At 40.5% G+C, this 24,207-nt stretch overlaps 3 protein-coding genes across 3 annotated transcripts; 1 reads left to right on the top strand and 2 right to left on the bottom strand.

Annotated features, from left to right (window-relative positions):
* Positions 1-417: 417 nt before the first annotated feature.
* Positions 418-4,874, bottom strand: nsun4 (NOP2/Sun RNA methyltransferase 4). Its single transcript, XM_028021556.1, has 8 exons — positions 4,729-4,874; positions 3,648-3,861; positions 3,026-3,206; positions 2,723-2,877; positions 2,460-2,620; positions 2,260-2,384; positions 1,766-1,898; positions 418-1,649 (listed from the first exon to the last, which is right to left on the bottom strand). The coding sequence occupies exons 1-8, from the start codon at positions 4,822-4,824 to the stop codon at positions 1,506-1,508; spliced, it is 1,209 nt and encodes a 402-aa protein (XP_027877357.1). The 5' UTR covers positions 4,825-4,874; the 3' UTR covers positions 418-1,505.
* A 123-nt stretch (positions 4,875-4,997) lies between these two features.
* On the top strand, positions 4,998-7,613 carry LOC114147028 (cytochrome b-c1 complex subunit 6, mitochondrial-like). Its single transcript, XM_028021557.1, has 4 exons — positions 4,998-5,159; positions 5,494-5,547; positions 6,397-6,558; positions 7,295-7,613. Exons 1-4 carry the CDS (start codon positions 5,112-5,114, stop codon positions 7,325-7,327), a joined length of 297 nt encoding a protein of 98 aa, XP_027877358.1. The 5' UTR covers positions 4,998-5,111; the 3' UTR covers positions 7,328-7,613.
* A 1,391-nt stretch (positions 7,614-9,004) lies between these two features.
* pif1 (PIF1 5'-to-3' DNA helicase homolog (S. cerevisiae)) lies at positions 9,005-21,176 on the bottom strand. Its single transcript, XM_028021555.1, has 12 exons — positions 20,323-21,176; positions 19,061-19,184; positions 18,834-18,959; positions 18,327-18,480; positions 16,244-16,358; positions 15,824-15,930; positions 14,178-14,317; positions 13,483-13,589; positions 13,312-13,399; positions 12,022-12,167; positions 9,387-9,578; positions 9,005-9,252 (listed from the first exon to the last, which is right to left on the bottom strand). The coding sequence occupies exons 1-12, from the start codon at positions 20,872-20,874 to the stop codon at positions 9,214-9,216; spliced, it is 1,890 nt and encodes a 629-aa protein (XP_027877356.1). The 5' UTR covers positions 20,875-21,176; the 3' UTR covers positions 9,005-9,213.
* Between the last annotated feature and the right edge of the window lie 3,031 nt (positions 21,177-24,207).

Genomic DNA, 24,207 nt, shown 5'->3' with positions numbered 1-24,207 from the left:
ATTAGGTAGCTGTCATTCAGGGTAGAACGGTGAATTTTTCTCCATTTTGTTTTTGCAGCATTGTTATGGTTTAGTTTGCCATGACCGTAGTTCCTGCTGGGCGCGGCGACAGTAACTGTTAACCCCCAGCAGCTGGAATCCTCTCTCCAGCTGCCAGCGCTTCACCTGCAGGCGTGAAACTCCACACACACAAGTAACACCTCCTCCCTGATCACACTGACGGGATTCAAATCATTAAAGTGTTCATCAGACTGCACTGGGAGCACAGTTATACTGCGTATAAAGTTAGGTCATAATGTGTGATTTTTATGGCTGTGTGTCTGTCACACAGCGGCGTGTGTTGAAGACTATTAGAGCGCTTTACATGTTTATTAAAAGCATTATATTTGAAAACACAACAGAAGCAAGGCTGCGTAGTTAAATCCATAATATTCATCTTTTTAATACACAGCATAACGCAGGCTTACACACACGGACACAAGTGCACAGCGCCTCATTGGCTAATTCAATAATAAAGCAGGCAGCCGGTGGAGTCTGCAGAGAGTAAGTCATCTCTAACCGTCTGCCATCTCCTGAGTGCTAAAACATGGAAATTTATGGAGGAGCCCATCGGAAACACATATTTACAATACGTTTAGGTAATCACAAGAGCCATCCGAGGGACCAACGCAGCCGGTACAAAAAATATATATATAGTTTTTATGTGTCATTAATTCCCTCTGCATTCCCAGATACATCCCCCCTTTTTGCCACAGTAATACAGTAATCACTCACAATCGCACAGGAAATTATCTGCACTCATCTGTGGAATAAAACAGCGGCGGGGCAGGAGAGAGGGCGAGCCGGCCCATTTTAGCTCTCTGCTGCCTCTTTAATGTTCATCTGGGAGCCGCATGGCTGGCGTCCCGTCCCCGCCGCGCCGAGCTGCTTAATGACGATGGGATGTGGATTCATCTGATCTCATCAAATATACAGTACTAGATATATATATTCTCTCACACGCGCACCTTTTTTTACGCTACATTGCCTAGCCAGGACAGCACACAGGGTCATCGGCGGTGTGATGGCAGACGGCCCCCGAACGCCTCCCATTAGGCGGTGATGAGAGGAAGCGCCTCACCTCTGACTGATGCTGATGCCAAATGGAATCAGCCCTGCTACAGTAATGGAAGTTGCACAGATTCAGATGTGAGAAGCCAAATGGTCAAAGAAGTTCTGAGCTGCCTTTTCATTATCTTCTGCTTCTGTGGAGAAACACGCAGCATTATGAGGCAAAGCCATCAAACCTGATAAATAACCACAGAACAGCGCTGCAGAAGAGCTGCACACCCGGGTGGACAGTTTACCGCCCCCTGGTGGCCACAGTATACATCAAGCACCTTTACTGCTTAGCTACTGTGGACATCTACAGGAGAAAAATAACACTGCAGGTGAATCCCAGATGAAAAGCATCTGGGATGAAAGTGGGAAGATGTTTGTTGTGTTTTGTGTCCACAAAGCAGAGTTTAGGTGAGTCTCCTCAGCTTGCACAGGTAAATGGGTCCAAAGTTAGCAGCTAAGTGCGGGATGACCATCTCACCCAGGTGGAGGTTAGGAGCAAAGTGAAATGTGTTGCTAAACATCTGAGCCAGAGGGCAGAGACTGATGACCTGAGAGGGGAAAGGGAGACAAAAACAAACATTAGTGCCTTAATATTTGGTGTATTTAATCAGTCTATGCGGCAGTCTTCCATCATTTCCTCTGCTTGCGTGGTTGTTCCACGGACCTGAAGCTGGATGCCATGCTGCTCCTCAGCCAGCTGGACAGCTTGTTGCACCACAGCCTGGTTCTGGTTGGCAGAGAGGGTGCAGGTGGAATACAGAACGTCGCCTCCAGGACAAGTAGCTAGGATTCCAGCTCTACACAGGAAGTACACACTTAGATTACAGTTGCACCTGACTAACAGCAGTCCTATAGTTCTGATGACCAAATGAACTGTATGTGTATGATCAACTAATCAATTCATTAATAGGTTGTTTTTTTTCTTTTTTTATACAAACATGGTTACACTTCTTTACCAGACGATATGATTACAGTGAGTTTGATCACTGTCCAGGTAGACACTGTGACAAGACAGCTGCAGAAGCGTTCCTGATGATTATGACCATGTGAAGCTAACGGGGTTAAGAAATCACTGGGACATGTGACAATATTGGCATTTAATCATCAGTGGTTGATGATTAAATGTTTGGTCTGTTTCTGTATTTCCACCATTCTTACAGCAGAAGCTCCGCCTGCAGCTGTGGTAGGCTGCGTCTTTCTCCGACTCTGCTCCTGCTGAATATGTTGTTGTCGTCCTCCATGAGGGAATGTCTGTCTGTGGTGCAGGGGACGTCAACAAGGACCTGAAGCAAAGCTGGTATCAGATCAGTGTGTCGCCAGAGCAACAGGATGAAGATGATTGGGTGACCTGAGCTTACTCTGTCGAAGGCGTTCCTTTCGATCTCCCCCCAAATGGTGCCGTCAAACGATGTGATGCGCAGTTTGTCGTCGGTCAGCAGCGCTTTCGGAACATAGCTCTGCAGAACCCGTTTCAATCGAGACGTTCGAGACACGGACAAGTCGTTGGCACATAAAAACCCTGGGGCATAAAAACGACACGATGGACAATTGTCGGAGGAGCCAGGAGACTAGCCAGACTGGATAGAGTTTGATGAAGACCGGCTAAGAGCAGGACACTCACTGACAGACTGTGTCTGAAGTAAAACCAGGGCCTTTCCACCTGGAGCGGCGCACAGATCCAGAACTGTGTGACTCTCCTGAACATCCAGCGCCAGACAAGGCAATATGGACGCCGCATCCAGCAGGTAGTAACTCAACAAACCAAACTTGTCAGGTCTTTAGATAACAGGAAAGAAGTGAGATTCAAACAACACTTCATTGGAACAACTTTTAGAGGTCGACCTGATTTTAATAAATATAGGTCGACCTATATTTATTATCTCGTACAGTCCGATTTATCGGACTGTACGAGAGCTTCGCTCACCTTGCAGGCCTGAACCGTGTGATGTCTCCTCTCGGAAAAACCAAGCACCTGATATTGGGACTGAGCCGTAGAGGAGAAGGCTGCCGACTACCACCACCGTGAGTCACTGTAGACACACTGCTGGAGTCTTCTTCAGGTCTAAACTCAGAGCGGTGATCGGTGGAGGCCGGAAACATGAAGGCTGCAGGAAACACAAAAAGGGGAATTAGCTGTAGACAAGACGACCAAAAGATCTAACAGAGACACTCCTGTTAGGTTCTGTGTCAGAAACACTTTAAAGGCTTTTATCACACCTGATAACGTAGCGCAGATTTCCACAACAATCAGAAGGAGAATTCATTGGAGAACAAAAGTCACACTTAATGTTGAATTAAACTCTGTCCTCCATGTTTTCTTGGACAGAAGTGTCTTCTTCACTTCATGCCACATGGCTGGTTTCACTGTGCATGAAGATGTTCCCACAGTCACCTGCTGCCAGTGCTGGAGTAAGCTCTGTACCAGAGCCTGCGTGGTTCTCTACAGCACTTCTCAGTAGGAGATTATCATGGAGCTTGCGTTTTGAAGCTGTGTGTACTACATCATCGGATGTCGCAGTGAACACTGGACTGAAATGTACACTTACCCTCTCCATTGCTGATGAAGTCTTTGCATCCCTGAGCTTGGAGTTCTTCCACATCTAGATTATGGGAGAAATGATTGAGCAGGGCTCCGTACTTCCTCTCTGACAACAGGGCTACTCGGATTGAGGGCCAGAGCGCCCCCAGCTGGGCGCTGTAGGTGGCATCGAAGTGCTGCAGAGCCATTCTGGTGGGAGGCTGCTTGGGATGTGTGGCAGCCTTATAGGAGAGAAAATAAGAAACACATTTAGCAATAATTCTAAGTTAACTTCATGACCAACTGAAAAATGTTTGTGGTTCTCATATTTCCTCATCAATATTAAGTAAAATTACTCCATAAATAGATGACAACAATGTGCTGCTGCAATACACACAGAGATACAAAATAAAAGCAAAAATACAAAATAGAAGCAAAAAATATTTGTAAATTGAAATGGTTTAAAATAGGAAAATATAATTTTCTTCATTACTTATCAACTGACAGATCTTTTTGAATTACAAAAAAAGACAAGTTCATAGATATATGAGGTTCTAATGTGACTTGATAATTTTGTAAAAACATGATAATATGATAATTTCATATTTTTTATTGAAATATAAAAGGCTGTCTTGAATTTTTTTCAGACAAACTGAACTTGGCGCATTATAACAGTCAGAAGAGAACTCTATGCTTTGTGATAAAGTAATAAAAACTAAATCATTTCCAGTAGCTTCTTTCAAATATGTTAAATATGAATTTTCGTATACTGATCCACCCGCACTATCTCGAGCCCTGTCAACTGGCGAAATAGCTGACAAAATAATAAAAATAAAAATAAATCACCTAATTTGTTTTTACACACATTTTGTACATATGATTCAAGAAATGTTATTATCTTTTCTCCAAAAAACTGTTATGGTTATTATGCCAGTCACATGTTAGAACTGGTGGATCGGAACGGAGGACTTCTGTCCAAACTCCGCCCACCCTTAACACCGCGTCGCCGGGTGATAATTTTTGCAAACCCACTGACTCGAACCCTTTAAAAATAAAAATGTTCTCAGACACAAAAAGCTATTTTGTTTGCCTGTTTTTTGGTGACCTACCCATTTTCCTTTCACTCGGTGTCGCTTAGAAGTCAGGGCTCTGAGGTCTTTCACTCTGCTCAGTATCACTCTGGAAGTATCCAGGAACAGCCCCATCACGATGTGCTACAACGTTTTTCATCCGACGGATCCTTTGCACCCTTCTAAAACAGTTCCGCGCTTCCTGTTTTCACTAAGGCGGGACTTAGGAAAACTCTGTATGTGATTAGACAAAATAGACGTCGATAAAACATTTCAGCCAATAAGCCAATAGGAAACTGTAGACGGAGAGAGTGTTCTACTCGTTTCCGGCGTGTGACCGACCTCGCGTCCTCGAACAGGGACATCAGTTCAGGCTTTCACTTCAGGTAGCTGACTTGTTGGCTAGTTTCTAACTCGCTGAAATGGTTTTCGAGAGAAAAATGCTCACGTCCGGAGATCCCGATGAAGAGGTAGAGTAAATAGACAAGTACATGTAAACAGGAGCCAAATGAAAATAGTGTACCGGATTGTGTAACCTAATAGCTCAGCGGTGGACCGTATGAGCGAAGGGTCAACCCTTCAACTGGAACAACTATAACATAGAAAGGCATGTTAATATCGACTGTGGTTAAGCGAAGTCAGGGCGAAGATATCCGAATTTAAATATTAGAGATTTATCCATGAATAATTACTAAAAGATGGCTACCATTGAGTTTTTAAATGTCGGTGTAAGTTCACCTTGAGTTCTTGAATAGGCTTTTATTTCAGTTTAAGCTGACTGGAATTGTTCTTGCCGTTGAACAGGAGGATGCTCCTGCTGAGGAAGAAGAGGAGGAAGAAGAGGAGGAAGAAATGGTGGTAAGTGGCTTTAAATTCTGCCCGTCTCATTTGGACGGAAGCAAATGTAAAGCTAGAGAATGAGGCAGATGAGTGGCTGCTCAAGAACAGGGACAGAAACACACAAGCAGCAGGGAGATGGAGTGTTTTTCCATTCATGTATGATTTCACGCTAAACTTCAACATTTGTTCTCTTCAATTCATTACATTCACATTTTCTAGAAACTCTTTGTTCCTTATCACAATTCTCTAGTTTATAGAGGATTCCACGTGTGTTCAGCTGCCTAAAAGCTAAACGCATGTTCAGCCTAAAATTACATATCTCATATCACCACACAAACCTATTACAGATTTGATTGTAAAAGCTTCATCTGGAAATGGATTGATGATTCCAATACTTTGCTTTGTAAAATCATGTCTGTATGGCACAATTTTACCTTGTTACTGCAGACAATACTGTAACAAATGTTTATTAATTGGTTAATCCAAAACTGATCACCAGATCAACCATACACTGTATTGACAAGTCCAGCAGAAAGGGTTTTAGCTTTTCATATGTTTATGTATTTTTTTTTTAATGCAGATACATCCTTTGCTACAAATTATAAAGAGTTCACTATAGGAATGGTGTTATTGTATTTTAGACAATAAAATGTTTTATTTTAAAAAAGTTATTTAATTATATTTATTTGCATCTTTTAATGCATTTCAAATATTTTATTTGAAATGCATTAAAGTAATCGATAACTAAAATAATCACTTAGTGCAGCCGTAATGAGGCACTGTCTGCTTCTGGCTGAGGGTTAACACTGGGTCAGAGGGGAAATTATTCTGATTTGCTGCTGCCATTCTGTCTCTGGTGCCTTCCAGGACCCCTTGGAAACGATACGATCCAAATGTGAGCAGACTGAGCACTGTGTGCACCTGAAGGAGCGTCTGGAGGTGTGTGAAACCAGGGTCAGCTCCAGGTCCAGCACTACAGAGGAGTGCACAGAAGAGCTCTTCGACTTCCTGCACGCACGGGACCACTGTGTAAGTGTTACAGCAGTTTGAACTACAGAGAAGTTTGGAGAGACTGAGCTTTACTAGCAGAGCTAATACTCACATCTGTTTATTGTTCAAATCCATCAATAGAAAATAATATTTTATTCTACTTTTTAACAGTTTTAATTTTTACATTCAACAAATTGAAATATGAACTTTTGAGACACCAGAGTGTGAGCAAAAGTTCACTTTATTAATGCAGAGTAAAGTGCCACATAACAAAAATAAAGCTCTTACTTCTACTTTTGAATTGGAAACTAAATAAAACTGATCTCAGTTCAGCCAGAGTTCAAGTCCAAAGGAACATTATTTCTATTCCTCCTTTTAGTTAAAGGCAAACACTGCTAGATGGGACTATGAACAGACGAATGTTTGAGTAGAATTAAATAACTTTGGTTAAAATTAAACTCACATTATCCACACAAATAAAACAGGAGGAAGAAAATATAATTATAAAGTCTGCATGTAAAACTCACAGTAAGGATTCAGCAGCTGAAAAACAACAGATTCTTTTTTTTCTTGCTCACCAGCAGCCAGGAAAAAAAACAACACAAAGCAAACAAAACAAAAAAAACAAACTTGAAGTCCTTCAATGCGTTTATTGGTTGAGAACAGAAGCCGACGCTCTGGTCTCTAATCCTCTCTGAACATGGTGTAGATGCTGAAGCTGATTTTGATTGATTGTGTTTCAATAAAGAATCTAATTGTATTTCTCTGCTTTCAGGTTGCACACAAGCTGTTCCACAATGTGAAATGACCGTCCCGTCCCCCACCCAGTGTAGCTGTAGGATCCTGATCGACTAATAAGCAGCCGCCATGATGCCTGCTTCCCATAATCATGTTAGATCATGTAAATCATGTTAATGCATGTCCTCTGTAATCATGTGCTCTTAATACCATTGTTATTCATCAACACTGCTGCTCCCATCCCTCGTGCAGCAGTGTTAGAAATCAGTCCAGAGTTAAGATGGCGCTCCAGGAATGAAACGTTTACCTCAGGGTTTGGCCTTGGAATCACTGTAGAAATAAATATTTTGCTCTTATTCCTGGTTCCTCGTCAGTCTGTCTGAACGTGTCATTCTTTGTTATTCCTGGCAATGAATAAGTTCATAAGAAATTAGATTTTTCATTTCAAAGAACTTCTAATGATGCTAGAAATCAACCCCCTTAAATATTTAACTCCAATTTGAGGATTTTTGCAAAGGCAAAACAGCCTAATCACGCTACAGACCATGCTTCATGTTAAGTGTTAAGAGTCTGAGGCCAACGTGTAAAAACCAACATCTGCATCACATCGTTTTGGATCAGTTTCAGAGAAGTTCTTCCACATTAACTCAAACAAATCCGCCCGTTGGAGTGATCTCAAACATGCTAAATCCATAGGGGGCAGTGTAGCACAAAGCTAAAACCTATGAACCAATCAACTTGCTTCAAAACAACCACAACTTCCTGTTAGGAATTAAACATGGTGCCAGGAGGTTCATTTGTGTAGACATACTTTTAGAGTATTATAATGCAAAGTTAATAAAACAAGACAATGTCAGTTGTCAAAGTATGTGGATATATTGGTGCCTGTAATGCGCAAGATTCCACTTTGGTTAGTTTTTCTAATTATTTTTAGTGATATTAAACAGTTTTTATGTGGTTGAAAGGCCCAAACTCTTAAGAATTTATTCATTTTTTCCAGATTTTCTGTTACGTGTGGTCTAAGCACTTCGTATTGCCTTGTTGCTGAAAATGTGCTATATAAATAAAATTACCTTTACGCCTTAATTTTTCTCCAAGCAACGTGAAGTTACTTATATGCTTCTACATATTAAAAGTATATTTATCTTTCGTCTAACTCCAGGTTGGCCAGCCCTTGATAAAAGGCCGGCTGGTTATGGTGTCACCAATCAATCCAAACACATGGAACGTTTTCAGAGGTGTGTGTCTGAGGCAGTCCTGCCAATCAACTGAATTTACTGAAAGGTCAACCCAACCAAGCTGCAGAAATGTTAAAGACGATTAGTGGAAACATGATACACTTCATGGCAAAGTCTGAAGACTTGTTTACAATTTTTGTCAATATAAAAATTATCTTCAGAGAAAATGTCAGCCATTGTGTAGTAAAAGGCTAACCAAATGTGGCAAAAGTGACACTGGATTCAGTGAATTTGCTGTTCACATCATCTTTGATTCATAGTTTTTTTCCCCCCCAGAATTGTTGAACTTTTCCTTTTCCTGAATTGCCTTAGATTTTCGATGTAAAGCCTCTGAAGCTGTTGAGTTGCTTTAGTTGAAATTTTAAGCTTATTGGTTTATCAAATAATCACCATAAGCCAAAGTGGTAAATCCAGTTATTTCTGCTGCCATACAGATGACTCAGCATTTTCATAAACTCTTGCATACTCAATTATTTCTTGATCATACAAACTACATGACAACAAGACTTGATAGTAAGGCTAAAAGTTTATTTCAATACAAACCACAATAAATTACAAATCATGCCATGATTAAAAAAAAACAACAAAAACTGCAAGTTGCAGAAATGAACTGCAGGTGGCAGTGGAACTCAGCCAGTGAGTTAAGTAAAATTCAGATTGTATTAAAAGCATAAGTCATGCACATGGTGCATAGTGGCTCAGGAGATGCAGATGCTCGTCAAGCATTTTCTTTATTGTAGAAATCATCCATGGAGGCCTGCAGGGAAAACCCACTCAATCAGTTCTTAACACAAAAACATCACAATTCTCACTTTGTGACTTGGTGACACTGAAGATGAAATCTTTTAGTCAAGACCAAACCCTGGGAGACGGGGAGAACTCCACACTCACCTGCATGAGCAGCCGCTCCTTCCTCAGCTTCTTGTAGAAGAGGAGAACATCTGGATCCGCCCGGACAACGTGGGGGTCAAAGTCCATGACCCTGAGGCCCTCAAGGCTTCGAGCTCGAGACAGAGCCACGTAGGCCTGGCCGCTCTCAAACACCCGAGCCAGGGAGATCTCCACGCAGTCCAGAGTCATTCCCTTCACAAGAAACACAGACCAGGGGTAAACTGGCTGTTCAACATGAGCAACACACTCAGAGAGCAGCACTTCGAGATCTGATGAATCTGAAGCAGTTTCTAGTTGAGACTCAAATCAGGATAAAAAAACAAAACAAAATAAAAAAAAAAACAAGTTTTTATCAAAGTGGATTATTATGCTTTGTCTCCACAACTTCCCCATTTTGAAAATGCACCAGAAGATGATGAGACATTCAAAATTCTCATGCATCAACTAGCACTCCACACTTTTTTATGTAAACTACCAGCCACATTTCCAGTGAAGGTTTGCAACTAGAGCAGCAGCATATCAGACTAAAAGAAAAAAAAAAAAAACAATCCAGCATTTGACTGGTGCAGTCAGCAGGTTAAGACATCGCTAGGTTGTTTTAATATAACAACCTAGCGGCACAGTTACTCTAAATTCCTCGATTAAATGATTGCAACTGAAGCATCATTTGTGAACTTGTAATTAATAAGCCATGACCAGTTTTACCATAACAGCAGGATGCTAGGAGATTAAAGGGGCAGTATTACATATTTTCAAGGGATATAGTTCCATTTTATTGGACTATCAAGTAAGTATGTTCACGTCAGTTGTTACAAAAATGCTACGTCTAATAGGACAAAAAAACTTTTACTTTATAATTTAACAGCTTGAAATTTTAAAACGTTTTCTTAAACTCCACCTTCAGGATGTCATCTCCTCTATTTACTCTTTAACAAGGTTTTCTCCAGCTTTCCTCTGATTTGCACTGGGTTGAGTCCAACCAGGCATTTTGTACAGTTGAATGGTTGTCATGGAGATTAAAGGGTTTCTCAAACATGCATGAAAGAATCAAAGCAACACTCCAGGTTTTTTTATTTCAATGACAGAATAATATAACATGATGTAAAGCTCAAAAGGTCGGTTTTACATAACACTGCCCCTTTAAGCGCTACATTCCATAAGCTAACACCACTTAATTTGTTCAGTTTACAGTTAACAGACACACATGTGTGTCTCACAAAAGTGCAGAAGGCCAACCTGGAAGCAGTGCCAATAAATACATTTCCACCACAGGCTACTGTTGATGTGAGGAGCAGCTAATTGAGACCTAAAGTCGTCCTTACTACCTAACTGGGGGTAGTTGGAGTTGTTCCCTGTAGGAAATCAGATTTTTCTGATTGCGAAATTAGAATTTCCCTGTTCCGGCTACAACTGGAATACAGGCCAAGTCTCCTGGTGCAGAAGCTGCCATCACTCTCCCCTCATGCTCAGTTTCACTGCAACTATTGGATTTCTACTCTAGAACCCATCTTAAATACAGAGTAGAAAACAAAAAAGGTCATTTAAATTCTGCTAACGAATTGTTTTATATCTGCAGACACCTGCACTGTAGACCTCCCCTGCTCCCAGTGCTCACAACCAGTGATCCCAATTATCCAGAGGGCCTCTTCCTCTATTCTCCAGCCAATTACTGAGTCTGGGGTCAGGATGTAGTAGCAAAAGCGGCTGCAGGGTGAAACAGTCATTTCCTTTCCAAATAGATTTGTTGCCACTAATCTCATCCCCTTCTCCCAACCAGCAACAGGATATAGAAACACTTGGCAGGAGCACAGTTGGGTTGCATTTACTGAAGAGCAACAGGAAATCAAGAGAAAAAGGAACATGGTCATGTATCTAATAGTGTGCTCCGAAAAATCAAAAAGGTGGTTTAATGGAAACCAGTCAGGAACCAACCTGCATCCCCTGAAACTAGATAGCTGGAGTAAAGACACAGCATTGAGCTGGGGCAGAGTGGTGTGATAAACATGCCCTCCATCCACAAGAGTCAAACGATTCAGAGAATTATTTTCAGTCGTCCTTCTCTGTTGATGAAGACGGGAACAAAAAGTTATAAGCCCACCTGTCGAGTTCTAAGGAAAACGTATTCTCTCTCTGTCAGATGTTGAGTCTCCTGCTGAACTACAGATCAAAAAATATCACTGAATTCAAGTCAAATCCAAATTCCCTGCACTCCTAGAGAAAGTTGCACTCCAGCATCAGTGTGGAAGTCACGGCCCATCTGTCACTACAAAAACTAAATTTTACCATGAACGTTTTGTCCATTTTCCACTCAGTACACTGAAAACTAACTTACAGGTAACATTTAATCAAGCTACAGGAGCTTGTTTTAAGTCAATTCCTTTATATTGATTTTTAAAAAGTACTAGTCCAACTTGCAGATTGTATTATAAGACATTTTTCCCATAAGTGAAAATAATCAGCCAGTGGAACTAGTACTTTATCAATATTAAAGAATTATTTACTTAAAAAAAAAAAGCTCTTATAGATTGATGAAAAGTTACTTACCGGAAGTGAAGACAAAACTAAGATATATGCAGTAGAACTAGATAACTACTTGGTCAGACTTGTGTTTTTGCAGTGCAGATCCTGGACTCACCTGGCTCTTGTGGATGGAAATGGCCCAGGCCAGTTTCAGCGGCAGCTGCTGTCGGCTCAAATGGATCCCACCGGCGGATTTAAACACCCAGCGCTCCGGCTTCAGCACCTCCGTGATCCCACACAGGAAGCGCACGCATGGGAATCCTGACAACAGACGAGGGAGTAGATCAGTGGATCAGGAAAAAGTCTTCTCTATTGGCACAACATGGAGTTGTTGACAGGCAGCCGTTTGCTTCTTGTACAGATTTTACCACAATCCCTCATACAGAGCATGCATGAAGCAACAGTGGGGAGGAAAAACTCCCCTTTTAACAAGAAGAATCCTCCAGCAGAACCAGAACCAGGCTCAGTATGAGCTGCCGACAGTAACGACCAACTGGAGGCTCGAGAAGAAAGAACAGAAGGCAAACGAAAAAACTGATGAACTGATGTAGAATTATTTTTCATGTTCATGAAAGTAAAAACCATCTCAGTCAGAATCTTCACTTTTTTCACACCGTCAAACCACTTTTGATCCATTATTTAGGTTTTTAACCCGACAGTATTCCTGGGACCAGGTACTGCCAGCACCGCTTCATTTATTTCTACATAAAAATGAAAATTGTTTAAATGTGTCTGTGGCAGTTTACCCAGAACTGTTCCATAAATCCGCATAGAGACAGGCTGGTGGTTTTCTGCTCCCGCTTAGGACACAGCTCTATTGTTGAGTGAGACAACTGCAACAGCAATAATCAATATGAGTTTGATGGCGCACAAGAAAATGTGTTTGGTAGAAAAACAACAACTCTACATGTCCCTCCATTTCCAAATCTCACAACATGGATTCTGTTCTTAATAGTCGGGTACAAAGTTTAGGAACAAGAGTAAAGATAATTGGTTTAATAATTAAATTGAAATCTCTGCCTCTCCTGTCTGAAGAAACAAAAGGTCAGCACAATTATAAAAGCTGGCAAAAAATGTAAAATCTGAAGTTTATTTGGTTCTAAATTAAGCAGGTTCAGCTGATCTCCTGGAGCTGAAAAGCTGTTGAATGGAGCCACTACTGTCACGTAGTGATGCGTCTACTCACTGTGGCATTCTGCACACTTTTGTTCTCCCACTGAAAGAACAAAACCTCATTTTCATTTGGTTTTAATTCAATTAAAATATGAGGAGCTTTCCTGTCACACACTGACAAGTGGGGAGGAAAAAAACAAAAAAAACATAACAACAAACTTGACTTTTAATCAAACATTGTGTTCCTGTTCAAGTATTGTGCCAACAGAAGAAAAAGAAAAGTGATCCAAACCTTGTTTTCCTGAGTCGAATGAGAGCACCACTCCCCTGGCGCCGTTCACCAGACCTCGAGCTACATCCAGGTTTTTGGTCAGCATGACCTTTTGGGATACAAAAAGGTTTTAAAAAGTGACTTTATTCAAACAGAGTCGAGCTCAGCAGGAGACACTGAGTTGACGTCTACCTGGGCTCCCACTTTTAGCTGGATCAGCCTGCTGACTGGGCTGTGAGCATCTATGGTCCTCACCAGCTCTGGGTCGCTGTCTAGAGCTTCAAACGCCCGCGACGACCCTGCAGGACGAGGAGAAACGCTTCAGTTACTGTAGGTCACTGACAGAAAAAAAAACAACAAAAAAACCCAAACCTGAAACCACCCTCTGCCCTGCTATCTTATTAAAAGGTTTTTGATGAAATCGTCTTACAAAATTAAAAAGACTCCAGAACTGGGAGTGGGGGATACAATCTTAAATTTGTATCACATTATTCTGTGGTAGTAATATGGGTTACAACAACCCATATCACTATTTTAGCTATTCACATGGCTGTGACAGCACGACACAGCATTCATAGCGTCATAAGCACAAATACTGTTATTGCAAAAGATTATCCTTTGAAACGGGCCTCTTCAGGATGCTGCTTCAAGAAGTGATTTGCATCATAGCACATAGCAACTGCATTTAATTATGTTTTTTTTTCAATTTTCTGATTGATACTCTCGTGGCACAAACAGTGGAGAAAATTTCCAATAATTATCGGATTTGTTCCCCACCAATTGGCAAACACCTGGAGGAACGGCACATCAGAGCTACTTCTCAGTGCAACGCTGGGAAAGACATTGTTTAAGGTGTTAATAGAGGAGCGGGCCGTTAGCATTCAGACCTGGCAGCTGCTGGAGTTTGTTCTGATTGGTGAGCTCCACGTCGTCCTTGTGCGTACACAGCCTGGTGGCCAGAATCCCATCCCGCTCTATCTGATGGTAGGCGCTCTTCAGCAGCGTGGCTGTGACTTCCTCCGACACCCTGAGTTATTGTGACGCAGAACATTTCCTTCAGGAAAAGCTCAAACTCATACCGGAGATGGAGCTGCTCTGGGTGTAACATTTATAACTTGGAGGGGAGGAAAAAAAAGAAGAAACTAAAATACATTCACCCTTTCTAATTCTAACAGGAGAAGCGAGATCTGTGCTGCCTCACATTTTGAAACTGTATAAATCCAACATGAAACGTACAAGAAATGAAGAAAACATTCCAGTCGTTACCGGTTAAAGGGAACATGACATCCAAAGCTAAGAGACATATCACACCTCATCCTGTCACAGCTTGTCAATCTCCATTTGGCAACAAAAACTGTGGGACTTTGTCACTCATTGACAAGGCTTCTGCACATTTCACCAACTTAAATGTATAATGGAAATTTAAAACCTGTACCAACACAGAAATTTACAGAAGTAAATTGCATATTATGTCATGTTCTCTACAGCCTTAACCCCCAAAGTGTCAAGCTTTTTGGAACAGAAAAAGCCTCTTTTGGGTTGGCAACAGAAATGCACCCATGGCAAAGACAAACGTCCTCCAGCCAACTGCAGATGAATTTGCCATGATTGGTGCAAAAAAAACAAACAAAAAAAAACAACCCAAAAACTAGTTAGCAAGGGTATATTAGCAGCTAATTACTAGTAGCCTCAACTGCTTAGAGTCACAGAACGCAATGAACATGTTTGAACACGATTCAAAGAGTTGCCTGAAGTAAAAATTCCCATGAGAAACAAAAAAAACACATGTAGAATTTAAGAACTTTGATTAAAGTATTTAAGGCCAACTTACTTAAAAAAAAAAATGAATTCAAGACTTTTTAAGATCTTAATTTTAGATATGCAAATTTAAGACTTTAAAGGGGCAGTACTATGTATTTTCTAGGCACATAGATGGATGGATGGATAAAACACCACTATCACAAACATGACAAATGAAATTTGACTTGAAATTGGGCCTCTGTCTCTTTTAAAAACTCCTGTGAGGTGGAAGCTTGGAAACTGCAGCTCAGAGGAGGAGCTGCGCCTCAAAGGCGGGGCTAAGTCCAACCAGGCATTGTTCACAGCTGAATGGTTGCCATGGGAGATTAAAGAATTTCTCAAAAAGCCATGAAAGAATCAAAGCAACACTCCTGGTCAAAAAGGTCAATTTTGCATAACTTTAAAATAAATTCAAGACATTTTAAGGCCTTAATTTTAGATACACAAGCTTAAGATGACTAGCCCTGAATGATGTGGAGAAAATTTGGCTCACTTTTTCCTACATCGCCTCAGCTCATTGAGGTTCACACACCTCAAGGATTTCTAGTCCCAGTGAGAGCAGTCAAAGCAATCGGTACAGTTAAATCAAACGTGTGATCAGTTGAAGCTGTTCACACAGAGAACCTTGTTTCAGTGGGACTCAGATCATGGATGGTTTATTGCAGGTGCAATCAGAGTAGCATTAACATGCATTAAAGCAGCAGCATCACAATCAACCATGGGGCTGCTTTACCTGCCCACCCTCACTGCCTGCAGGAGGGAGATGAAGTTCTGGTCGGTTTGCCTCCTCACTTCTGTTAGCTCCATGTTGACCTGGATGACCTTCCTCCAACTCCTGGCCTGAAAGTTCACATATCAGAAGGTTTTCTATGAATTTCCATAATGATTCCCAGAAAATGTGCAGGGAGAAGGAAGATGCTCATTAAAGAACATTGTTTGTATTATGAATAAACACAGACAGCAGCAGTGACTCACGTGCACTCAGACCAGCCTTAGCATATGCATCCGTATACCAGGAAAAACCAATACTGAGGGTCCTAATCTATTTAACATGTAGTTTTATCTCCAGTAACGAAAATAAGATCCAGCGTAGGGTTGCAGCACTACTGCAGAGCTTCAGCAGTTCACTAAAGAAATGCTGCAGAAGGCCAACCTGGAAGCAGAAGCTGGCCTTTTCCTTTCCTTTAGGAACTGGAGGTAGCTGGAGGAAATCCCCACAAACGATGAGCTGGATGCCTCCAAACGGCTGTGTGGATCTTCTCACCGACCTGACAAGAGACACAGCGAGGTTCAGTTCTACAGTACTGGGTCAGACCCAGTCTCTCACTGCCTTAACTAATCTGACATGAGAATAATAAATCATGTGATTACAGAAAGGCACCCCCATCACTCAGGAGGAGTGATTGTTCCGTTGTAATTTCAAGCTTCACCATTCAGGTTTTGATAACAGTTGAAGTTAATTTCAAGGACATCAGTTAAACCATTGAAGAAAAAAAAAGACATCTTTTAAAACTGAGTTCTCCACTAAGTTTAATTCATTCAGGTTTCCCCCACAAGCAGGACTGTACAGGCTGCTGCAGCTCTACCTGTCATGAGACTTTCCCTGTACACCAATTTCAGAAAACTGTGTGGGAGCAGAGCTGCAGAGACTAGCTGAAACACTAACAGTTCAGTTTTAAAACTGTCAAAGAAGTCATAAATTCTGATAAAAATATATATATATATATTTTTTTTTCTACTTCCTGCTTCCTAAATGTCTCTAAAACATGACACAAGAGCAATGAAAACAAACTAAAGCATTAGCATGCTGTGGTGCTAGCCTTCCTCTTTAGTAAATATTGTTCACACCTGCTTCTGGGTGCAAGTAGATTTTGGATTCAAATCCCATTTGGGCTTGGCTTAGAGTACGTAAACTTTGAAAAGGTTTCTGTTACTGGCCTGAACTAATGAGTAGCTGGACAGGAAGTAGGGTAGAAAAAAAGAACAAGACATGCAGTTAATAGTCCAGGTCTGGGCATCAAACCCAGAACAGCAGCATTGAGGACAGTAACCTCAGCATGTGCTTTGCCTGTCCTTCTATTGAGCCACAAAGCACAGCTTATAGTGATAAAATAAAAAAATAAAAAGATTCCACTGGTTAGTCAAAAACATACCACAAATTCTTTAAATTTGACTTGACAGCTGAGTTCAAAAGTCCAACTTGTTGCCTGGTCAGAGGAACCATGCTCTCTGGGTCAATAATTAACCATGGACTTTCTCAGAGTTTGGTTAAAAAAAATAAATAAAAGTTATATTTTAAACCAGTTAATTTACTTTAGGTTCTCCATGTACCGTCTGCAGTACACACAAAGTTTCCTGGGATTTGAATCCAGGAAACTTTGTTTGTGACTGTGCAGTAATTTAGACTGTTCGGAGAACTCCTAATTCTTAAACAGCACAGCTGTACAGTATATCGTCTGCATAAAAGTGATGTATTATTGTCTTCACCAGTTAGATATTAGAAGAATAAAGCATTTGATTCAGAAAATGTGGACGAAATGACAAAGATATTATGAAATGTATTAATGCTCTGTCCAAGTGTGTGAAAAATATGTAGCTAAAAACTGTGTTAAAAAACTCTTTGTTTTGAATACTTTTGATCCAATAAGTAAAGAGTACTCCACATATTAGCTCAGTAGGATCTGGCACGCTGCGGTTTATATAAACACTTGTCTGCTAGTTAAGACCAAAGGTGTCAAAAGCTACTAAAGGTCCAACAAAACCGTACATTCACCAGTGTCACTTTAAACAAAGTCTGTTGAATACATTTTAAGCAAAACGAGACGAATATTCATCAAAAAGTGTGTGCTATTCTGGGAAAGAAAAATTACTTAGTGGGTCATAATCCTAACCCTTTCCTAATGTCTGAAGAAGGGAAAAAAAAGCCTGTAAATCAATAGTTGGGCTGAAGGCAAAATGGCTCTAGACTAATAAACTACTAAAAATATATTTTAAACAAAAAACTAGCCCATTTAAACAAAGCACACCAAGTTTGGCCAAGAACTTGATGTAGCACCTAGACTTTGTTTAGACCATGTAACACAGCACTTTAATCTACAATGCTATTTACACAGCATTGATTTCTATCATTTTAATGAGGAATTGGCTTGGGAGTTGCATCAACATAAATGACATTCCCAGATCAAATTCAATATTACTCTAAAAATGTAATGATATTGTCACATTCCTGATCCCACCTGGCTATGGACTCCAGCTTGTCAAAGAACTGGGCCTCCACCATGGAGACCTCATCAATGATGAGGTGGCGACAGCTGGTCCAGTGCTGCAGCACAGCGGGCCGCTGGGCCAGCTCCACACACTGCTCCAAGGGGGCGGAGCCTGAGCCAATACCTGGAATAAAGCAAGCAGATGAGCAAAGATCAGTTAATGATAAATAAAGTGGGTCTTAGGTGAAACCCAGATTAGTTCTTCTACTGGGTCAGAGTAAATGTCAGCATGGACACTCTGAAGTGACAAAACCCAGTTAGAATTAGGCAGGAAGAAGATCCATTCTGACAGTTTGTTAGACCAAAGGGAAGAGAAATCTCATTTTAACAGAGCAGTGTCTCTACTAAAAATGTGAAAATTGTTCTATTACTATCACTTTCCAACAAGATCCTGAATGCATCGTTGTAACAAAATGTGTGCACAGCCCGAGCAGTTAGCCATAACTTCATTTAAAGATGAAAATTGCTTCCTCTGACCAGCGAAGCTGTGCAGTGTTGTTCCTCCAATGTGACACGCAGCCACTCCTGTGCTGGCCGTAGCAAAGGTGCTCTTCGGTGGGAGAGATCCCAGGATTCTCTTCAGCAGGAAGGATTTCCCCGTACCTGGAGAGAAAACCCAATACCTCAAACATAGATCTTAAGGTGTCAAAGAGCGATTCAGCAGAGCGTTGGAGAAGACATTCAGGGAAGATTGTACATTTTACCAGCACTTCCAGTGAAGAAGACGTTCTTGCCGCTCAGCACCGCATTGAGAACAGCAGCCTGCTCTTTGCTGAGCTTCCGTATCGGGAGAGACAAGATGGATCTCTTACTGGGGTTTCCCTTCACCTGTAATCGCCACCAAAACATCTGATGAGTTTCTGAAGCCCGGATGGCTTTACAGAAACCATCTGGAGATCGACTTAAGAAGCAGAGTAAGTGAACTTTAATAATGCAAGAGCTTTTGCTAATTCTTCCCTGAAGGGAAATAAAAATAATAATAAAAAAGAATTTATACTCTGAATTTATGACAGTTTGTCAGCTACAAACTTATGTATTTAATTAGGATTTAATGTGATCAGCAGAGAGAAAAGAAAAGTTTCTGAAATTAAAGTGCAGTTATTCACTAAATATGCCTTCCAATGAGGTTAATTTGTCAGATTAAAATGGAGCTTTTGAAAATTGACAGCCTTCAAGCAGGTGTTAAACAATTTTCATTAAGGCTACATTTTTGTATTAAAACATGTTTTTTTATTGATCTGATGTAATATTCAAATTTTAAATGTCACATTTTCATTAACCACAAGCAGAAAACCATAATTTACATACATAACAGCTTTCAGGCATTTATCGGTGTGTAATATGTTTTAGAAACTAAAAAAGTTCTTGTAATAAATGGGCTTTTCATTAATATATGCTGAATTGTTCTGAAGATTTTAGTCCCAACTCAAACGGGGCAGAAAGCTTCTGTCAAGAAATTCAAGTCTTTCCACAGACTCTAGTATGGATTTAGTTCTGGACTTTGACTGGGCCATTTAAACAGGTGGATAAAAACCTGTTAGAATGTCACGCTGCAGCCCGGTGTCAAGCTACACTTCATTTTAACTTTTATATGTTAATGTGCTGCTGGAGAGTGATCTACACTCTCCAGTGTAGATCACTGAGATAGAGATTGACTTTGCCAATCTCTAATAGGATTTCTTTCTGAATTTGTACATTTTAATTTATATTACTAACCCTTTTTTTTTTCTTTAAAATACCAGAATTGGCACATAGTTTTAGTTTTTTTTTTTCTTTTTCATAAATTCAGTCAGATGTTATGATGGTCAAACAACACTTCAGTTGCCTTTCTACCTTTACTACAGTCATTTAATGGAAAACTATTAACTTCTACTTTTATAAAAGGATATTCCAGTAATGTACATTTTAAAGTACATTAAAGTACATTTTGGATCAGTTTACCAGCGCGTGGTGTCCAGTGACTCACCGGGCTGCAGCTGGCATCACTTCGGGACCGTTTGACCTGCTGACCTGTACCCGCAGCTGGCCCCTTGTTGATGCGGTCTGTCAGGCCGGAGGGAGCCGCTCTGCTCCGCAGCTCATTCACCTTCTGGATGTCTTTCTGCTGCAGAGGGCTGATGGCCTCGAAGCTGCGGGGCAGGCCGGCCTGCAGCTTTTCTCGGTCGGTCAGAGGCTTGCCGCTCTGCCAGACCTGGTGCTTGACGCCGAGTGTTTTCAGGAACAGCTTCAGGCGGTCGGGAGGGCAGTTGGAGAGAAGCACCTGGGTGTTTTCGGGGAGCAGTTTGACGGTGCATTTCCCATCGCTGGCGAACTTGGTGAAGAGCCTGAACTCTTTCAGGAGGTAACTGTGGGATAGTTTCCCGTCGTGCACACGCAGGATGAGCTCCTGGAACTCGTTGCGGCCCAGGATAACGGAGGCTTTGCGGATGAGCTGTCTCCGGGTGGCCTGGCCGCAGCTGTCCAGCTTCTCCACCGCTACACAGCACTGCAGCTGAGCGCCATCCTCTCCGGCTAGCATCGCAGAAACAGGCTGACAAAAACCAGCTCACATTAGCTCCTGATGGGTCTTGAACCAGGCGGCGCTGCTGAAGTGAGTGAAACTGAGATCTTGCACAGTGAAACTTCACTGCAGAATTCCGTAAAATCAAGTTATATTTCCTAAAACCTAAACGTGATTAGACGATGAAGTGAAAGCGCTTTAAGTGAGTTCTTCTCTTTGGTTTAAAAAAGATCTGCTGACCTTTGTGTTTCTCCCACGGTGGAGCAGCTGTTCAGACCAGCGATCAGCAGCAACACATTTTTGAAATTGAAGGCAGTGAAATCAACCAATCACACGCCGACCTCTCCGACCAACCATGTCAGGGAGGTTTAAAACTCCAACCAATGAGAGACGAGATGACACGCCCCCATTGCAGAAACTACCAATTACTGGCTGTGTGAGCAGTGACGTTTGTTAGACGGATTTAAAAAAAAAAAAAAAAACTTTATTTAAACAAAGTCCGTACAAACAAGTAAGGCAATTACAACAGTACAACTCTGTAAAGGGCATAGTAGAAGCAGATTTAGAAATGAAAATACAAAGTAATATTGATAAAGAAAAAATAAATAATAAAATAATAACTAAAATAGCAACAAGGGGATTCATATGTTAGGACTAACATACATCGGTGGGCAATTCCATTAATAATTCAGTCAGGTATTCATATGATTCAATACATTTCAGAGATTTCAAATATAACTGGAATTCAGATAAAATGTTAAAATACTGGGGATTTTCTCAGCACTCCTTGTTTATGAATAAAGAATTTTGCCAAATAAAATATTAGGTTACAACAGAGTTCCATTGGTTTGTTTTTCAATAACACTTCAAAGGTTACCATATCTCTAGAAATAAATTCAGGAAGTGCAATTGTCGATTTAATCCACCTTTCTAAGCAATTCCAAAATATTTTGGTTTGATTGCATTTGTAGAAGACATGATCTATCATTTCTATATCGCTTTCACAGAATGAGCATTTACTGTCATCAATATTAAAACGATTTCTTAGTAGCTCTTTTGAGGGGTAAATTGCATTTAAAACTTTAAAACTTTGGGGAGTTTTAAATAAAGAGTTCTTAACCTTTCAATATTTTCTTTTTTCAAATTTGCAAAGAATGCTATTTTTATTTATTTTTCCAGGGAATAAAGTTTCATTTAGACAGCCTCTAATTGTGTGGTCATTGAATTTTTGGTCAGTGAATGTTATTCCATTAATAGAATTGTGGGGTCATCGGATGATATGTTGTTATATTTTTAATCTGATTAATAAATTGTTTTGGTAAAGCATTATATAATCTAGTAAATTCAGCTGTTGGGGGAAAGAATTGATATTTTGCACAGAATTGTTTGTAGTTTAACATGCAACAATTAGCATTCATTAAGTGTATAACAGACCAAATATTTTTCTTTGTTAAACGGAAATGGGAACCTGGGAAAAATAAATAAAAAATATATAAAAATAAAATATAATAATAATAATAATAAGAAGAAGAAGAACCAGCAAAATAACAAAAAAATAATAAAGAAAGTCTTTTGGTTTTATTTTATTTTTTTAGCTGTAACGGTGGAGCTGCTTTGTAACATCTACTTGAATGTAATCCTGCACGGCAGTACATTTAAGACAAAAACATTTTGTATGAAACTAAACAAAGATGCTTATTATTATTTTTATTTTACTTATTTGTGTATGACTTCATTTCACTTTCGTTTTACTTTTTAATTTTACTTTGTAAATTGCAAGACTCTTGAGTAATGGTAATATGAATGGGTCCCTCTGTGCAAATATAACCGTCTGAAACATTCATTCTTGTCATGAAAGAAATTACTTTAGCAAGAGTCTGGATGAGAAGAATTAAGAAATGTATTAAAACTCTGCTTCAGAAATACAGAGTCAAAGGAGTCTATCAAGTCTGCCCCTTCTAACAGTTGATCTGGCTTCCTTTTATAGGCTCTGGTCAGAGAAGAGAGACTTGATTGGACAATAGGTGTGAATCCCTGATTGTGATGTACCAGGAATTCTGTGGAGTCCAACACAGATGGTCTGGCCATTTGTCTATTGTTAAGGATAGGGGATTGTTCTTTGATGCTAAAGGGGGCAGATAAGTCCTGGGTTGGGGAAGAAACACTAGATAGTCTCCAGGATCAAGGACATCTCCTGTTATATGGCACTGTGGAAGTCTATAGGAGAGCAGCTTGATCAATCTCATGGTAAGATCATGCAGACACATGATCTCATCATCAGACACAATCTAAAGGACAAAAGGGGTGAGGAGCACATTATAAAAGTTTCCACTACACACTAACCTGATAAATGGCAGACTAGCGGGACCTGGACTAATTATTTGGAGACCCAGGTGATGATCAAGAGTAACATGTGCAGGGGCCTCAAACTCCAGTCCTCGAGGGCCGCAGACCTACAGTTTTTAGATGTGCCACAGGTACAAAACACAGGAATGAAATGGCTTAATGACCTCCTCCTTGTGTAGATCAGTTCTCCAGAGTCTTAATGACTTAATTATTCTATTCAGGTGTGGTGCAGCAGAGGCACATCTAAAAGTTGCAGGACTTTTTGTGTTGTGTTCAAGCTCTTTAATTGTAATATTCTTTGTTCGAAATAAAGTACGTTTTGAAGTCTCTCTCTCACTCTCTCTCTGCAGTAAGTCAAAAAGTATAATCAAAAATTGCACAGCATCGAAAACCAGAGGGAATAATTCTCAAATAAAATAAATGTTTAAGCCAGAAGAGGAGAAATACAAATTTTAAAAGAGAATAAATCAGAATGAAAGTAACAGAGCAACTCCAACATGCTGCCACCATTACAGACCGTGAATGAATAAACATGGTTCTCCAGAGACATCTATGATGTTGGGATGTTGGAGGGAAAGTCCTGCTTCATAATCTCTGAATTGTTGAGGTGTTCATTCACAGTTTTCTACAAGCAACCTGATCCAACTCACAGCACAACATGGTTGTCTTATTTTTGCCAAATTTACATGGAAGTGACCGACGCATTAGTTAAGAGTTTGACGTACAGTCTGGTGCTGCATAAGTCAGAGACTGATCCACTAATGACTCACCTGCTGCACCTCCTGAGCCGAAGAGCCGTTGATCGATTCTCAAGCGGTCTGCTATGAATTGAAATGTAGCCGCTGTGACCTTACCGCAGGCTAAATGTTAATTAGTGGATTTCATTTTACATCTTAAGTCTTAACGGTGAAATTTCTTGGGCATCCAGAATGTGCTCACTGGAACAAGAGTGGCTTTTTATGCAGATAAATCCATTATTCTATTAGATTATTCATGAGGATGGCC

Source organism: Xiphophorus couchianus, chromosome 6 (assembly GCF_001444195.1).
Source record: "Xiphophorus couchianus chromosome 6, X_couchianus-1.0, whole genome shotgun sequence".
Taxonomy (NCBI): Eukaryota; Metazoa; Chordata; class Actinopteri; order Cyprinodontiformes; family Poeciliidae; genus Xiphophorus; species Xiphophorus couchianus.
This window is presented reverse-complemented; position numbering and strand designations above follow the sequence as displayed.

Bases quoted from the DNA above. Each gene is read 5' to 3' on its own strand.
- pif1 (XM_028021555.1), bottom strand. From the start codon at position 20,874: ATGCTAGCCGGAGAGGATGGCGCTCAGCTGCAGTGCTGTGTAGCGGTG. The intron at 13,590-14,177 runs GTCTGAATGCTA...CTCGTCCTGCAG, and splicing joins CAAACTCCAGCAGCTGCCAG to GGTCGTCGCGGGCGTTTGAA. The intron at 9,253-9,386 runs GTGAGTGTGGAG...TTTTCCCTGCAG, and splicing joins AGGAGCGGCTGCTCATGCAG to GCCTCCATGGATGATTTCTA.
- LOC114147028 (XM_028021557.1), top strand. From the start codon at position 5,112: ATGGTTTTCGAGAGAAAAATGCTCACGTCCGGAGATCCCGATGAAGAG. The intron at 5,548-6,396 runs GTAAGTGGCTTT...GGTGCCTTCCAG, and splicing joins AAGAGGAGGAAGAAATGGTG to GACCCCTTGGAAACGATACG. The intron at 6,559-7,294 runs GTAAGTGTTACA...CTCTGCTTTCAG, and splicing joins TGCACGCACGGGACCACTGT to GTTGCACACAAGCTGTTCCA.
- nsun4 (XM_028021556.1), bottom strand. From the start codon at position 4,824: ATGGGGCTGTTCCTGGATACTTCCAGAGTGATACTGAGCAGAGTGAAA. The intron at 3,862-4,728 runs GTAGGTCACCAA...CTCTCCTATAAG, and splicing joins ACCGAGTGAAAGGAAAATGG to GCTGCCACACATCCCAAGCA. The intron at 1,650-1,765 runs GTCCGTGGAACA...TTCCCCTCTCAG, and splicing joins AGCATGGCATCCAGCTTCAG to GTCATCAGTCTCTGCCCTCT.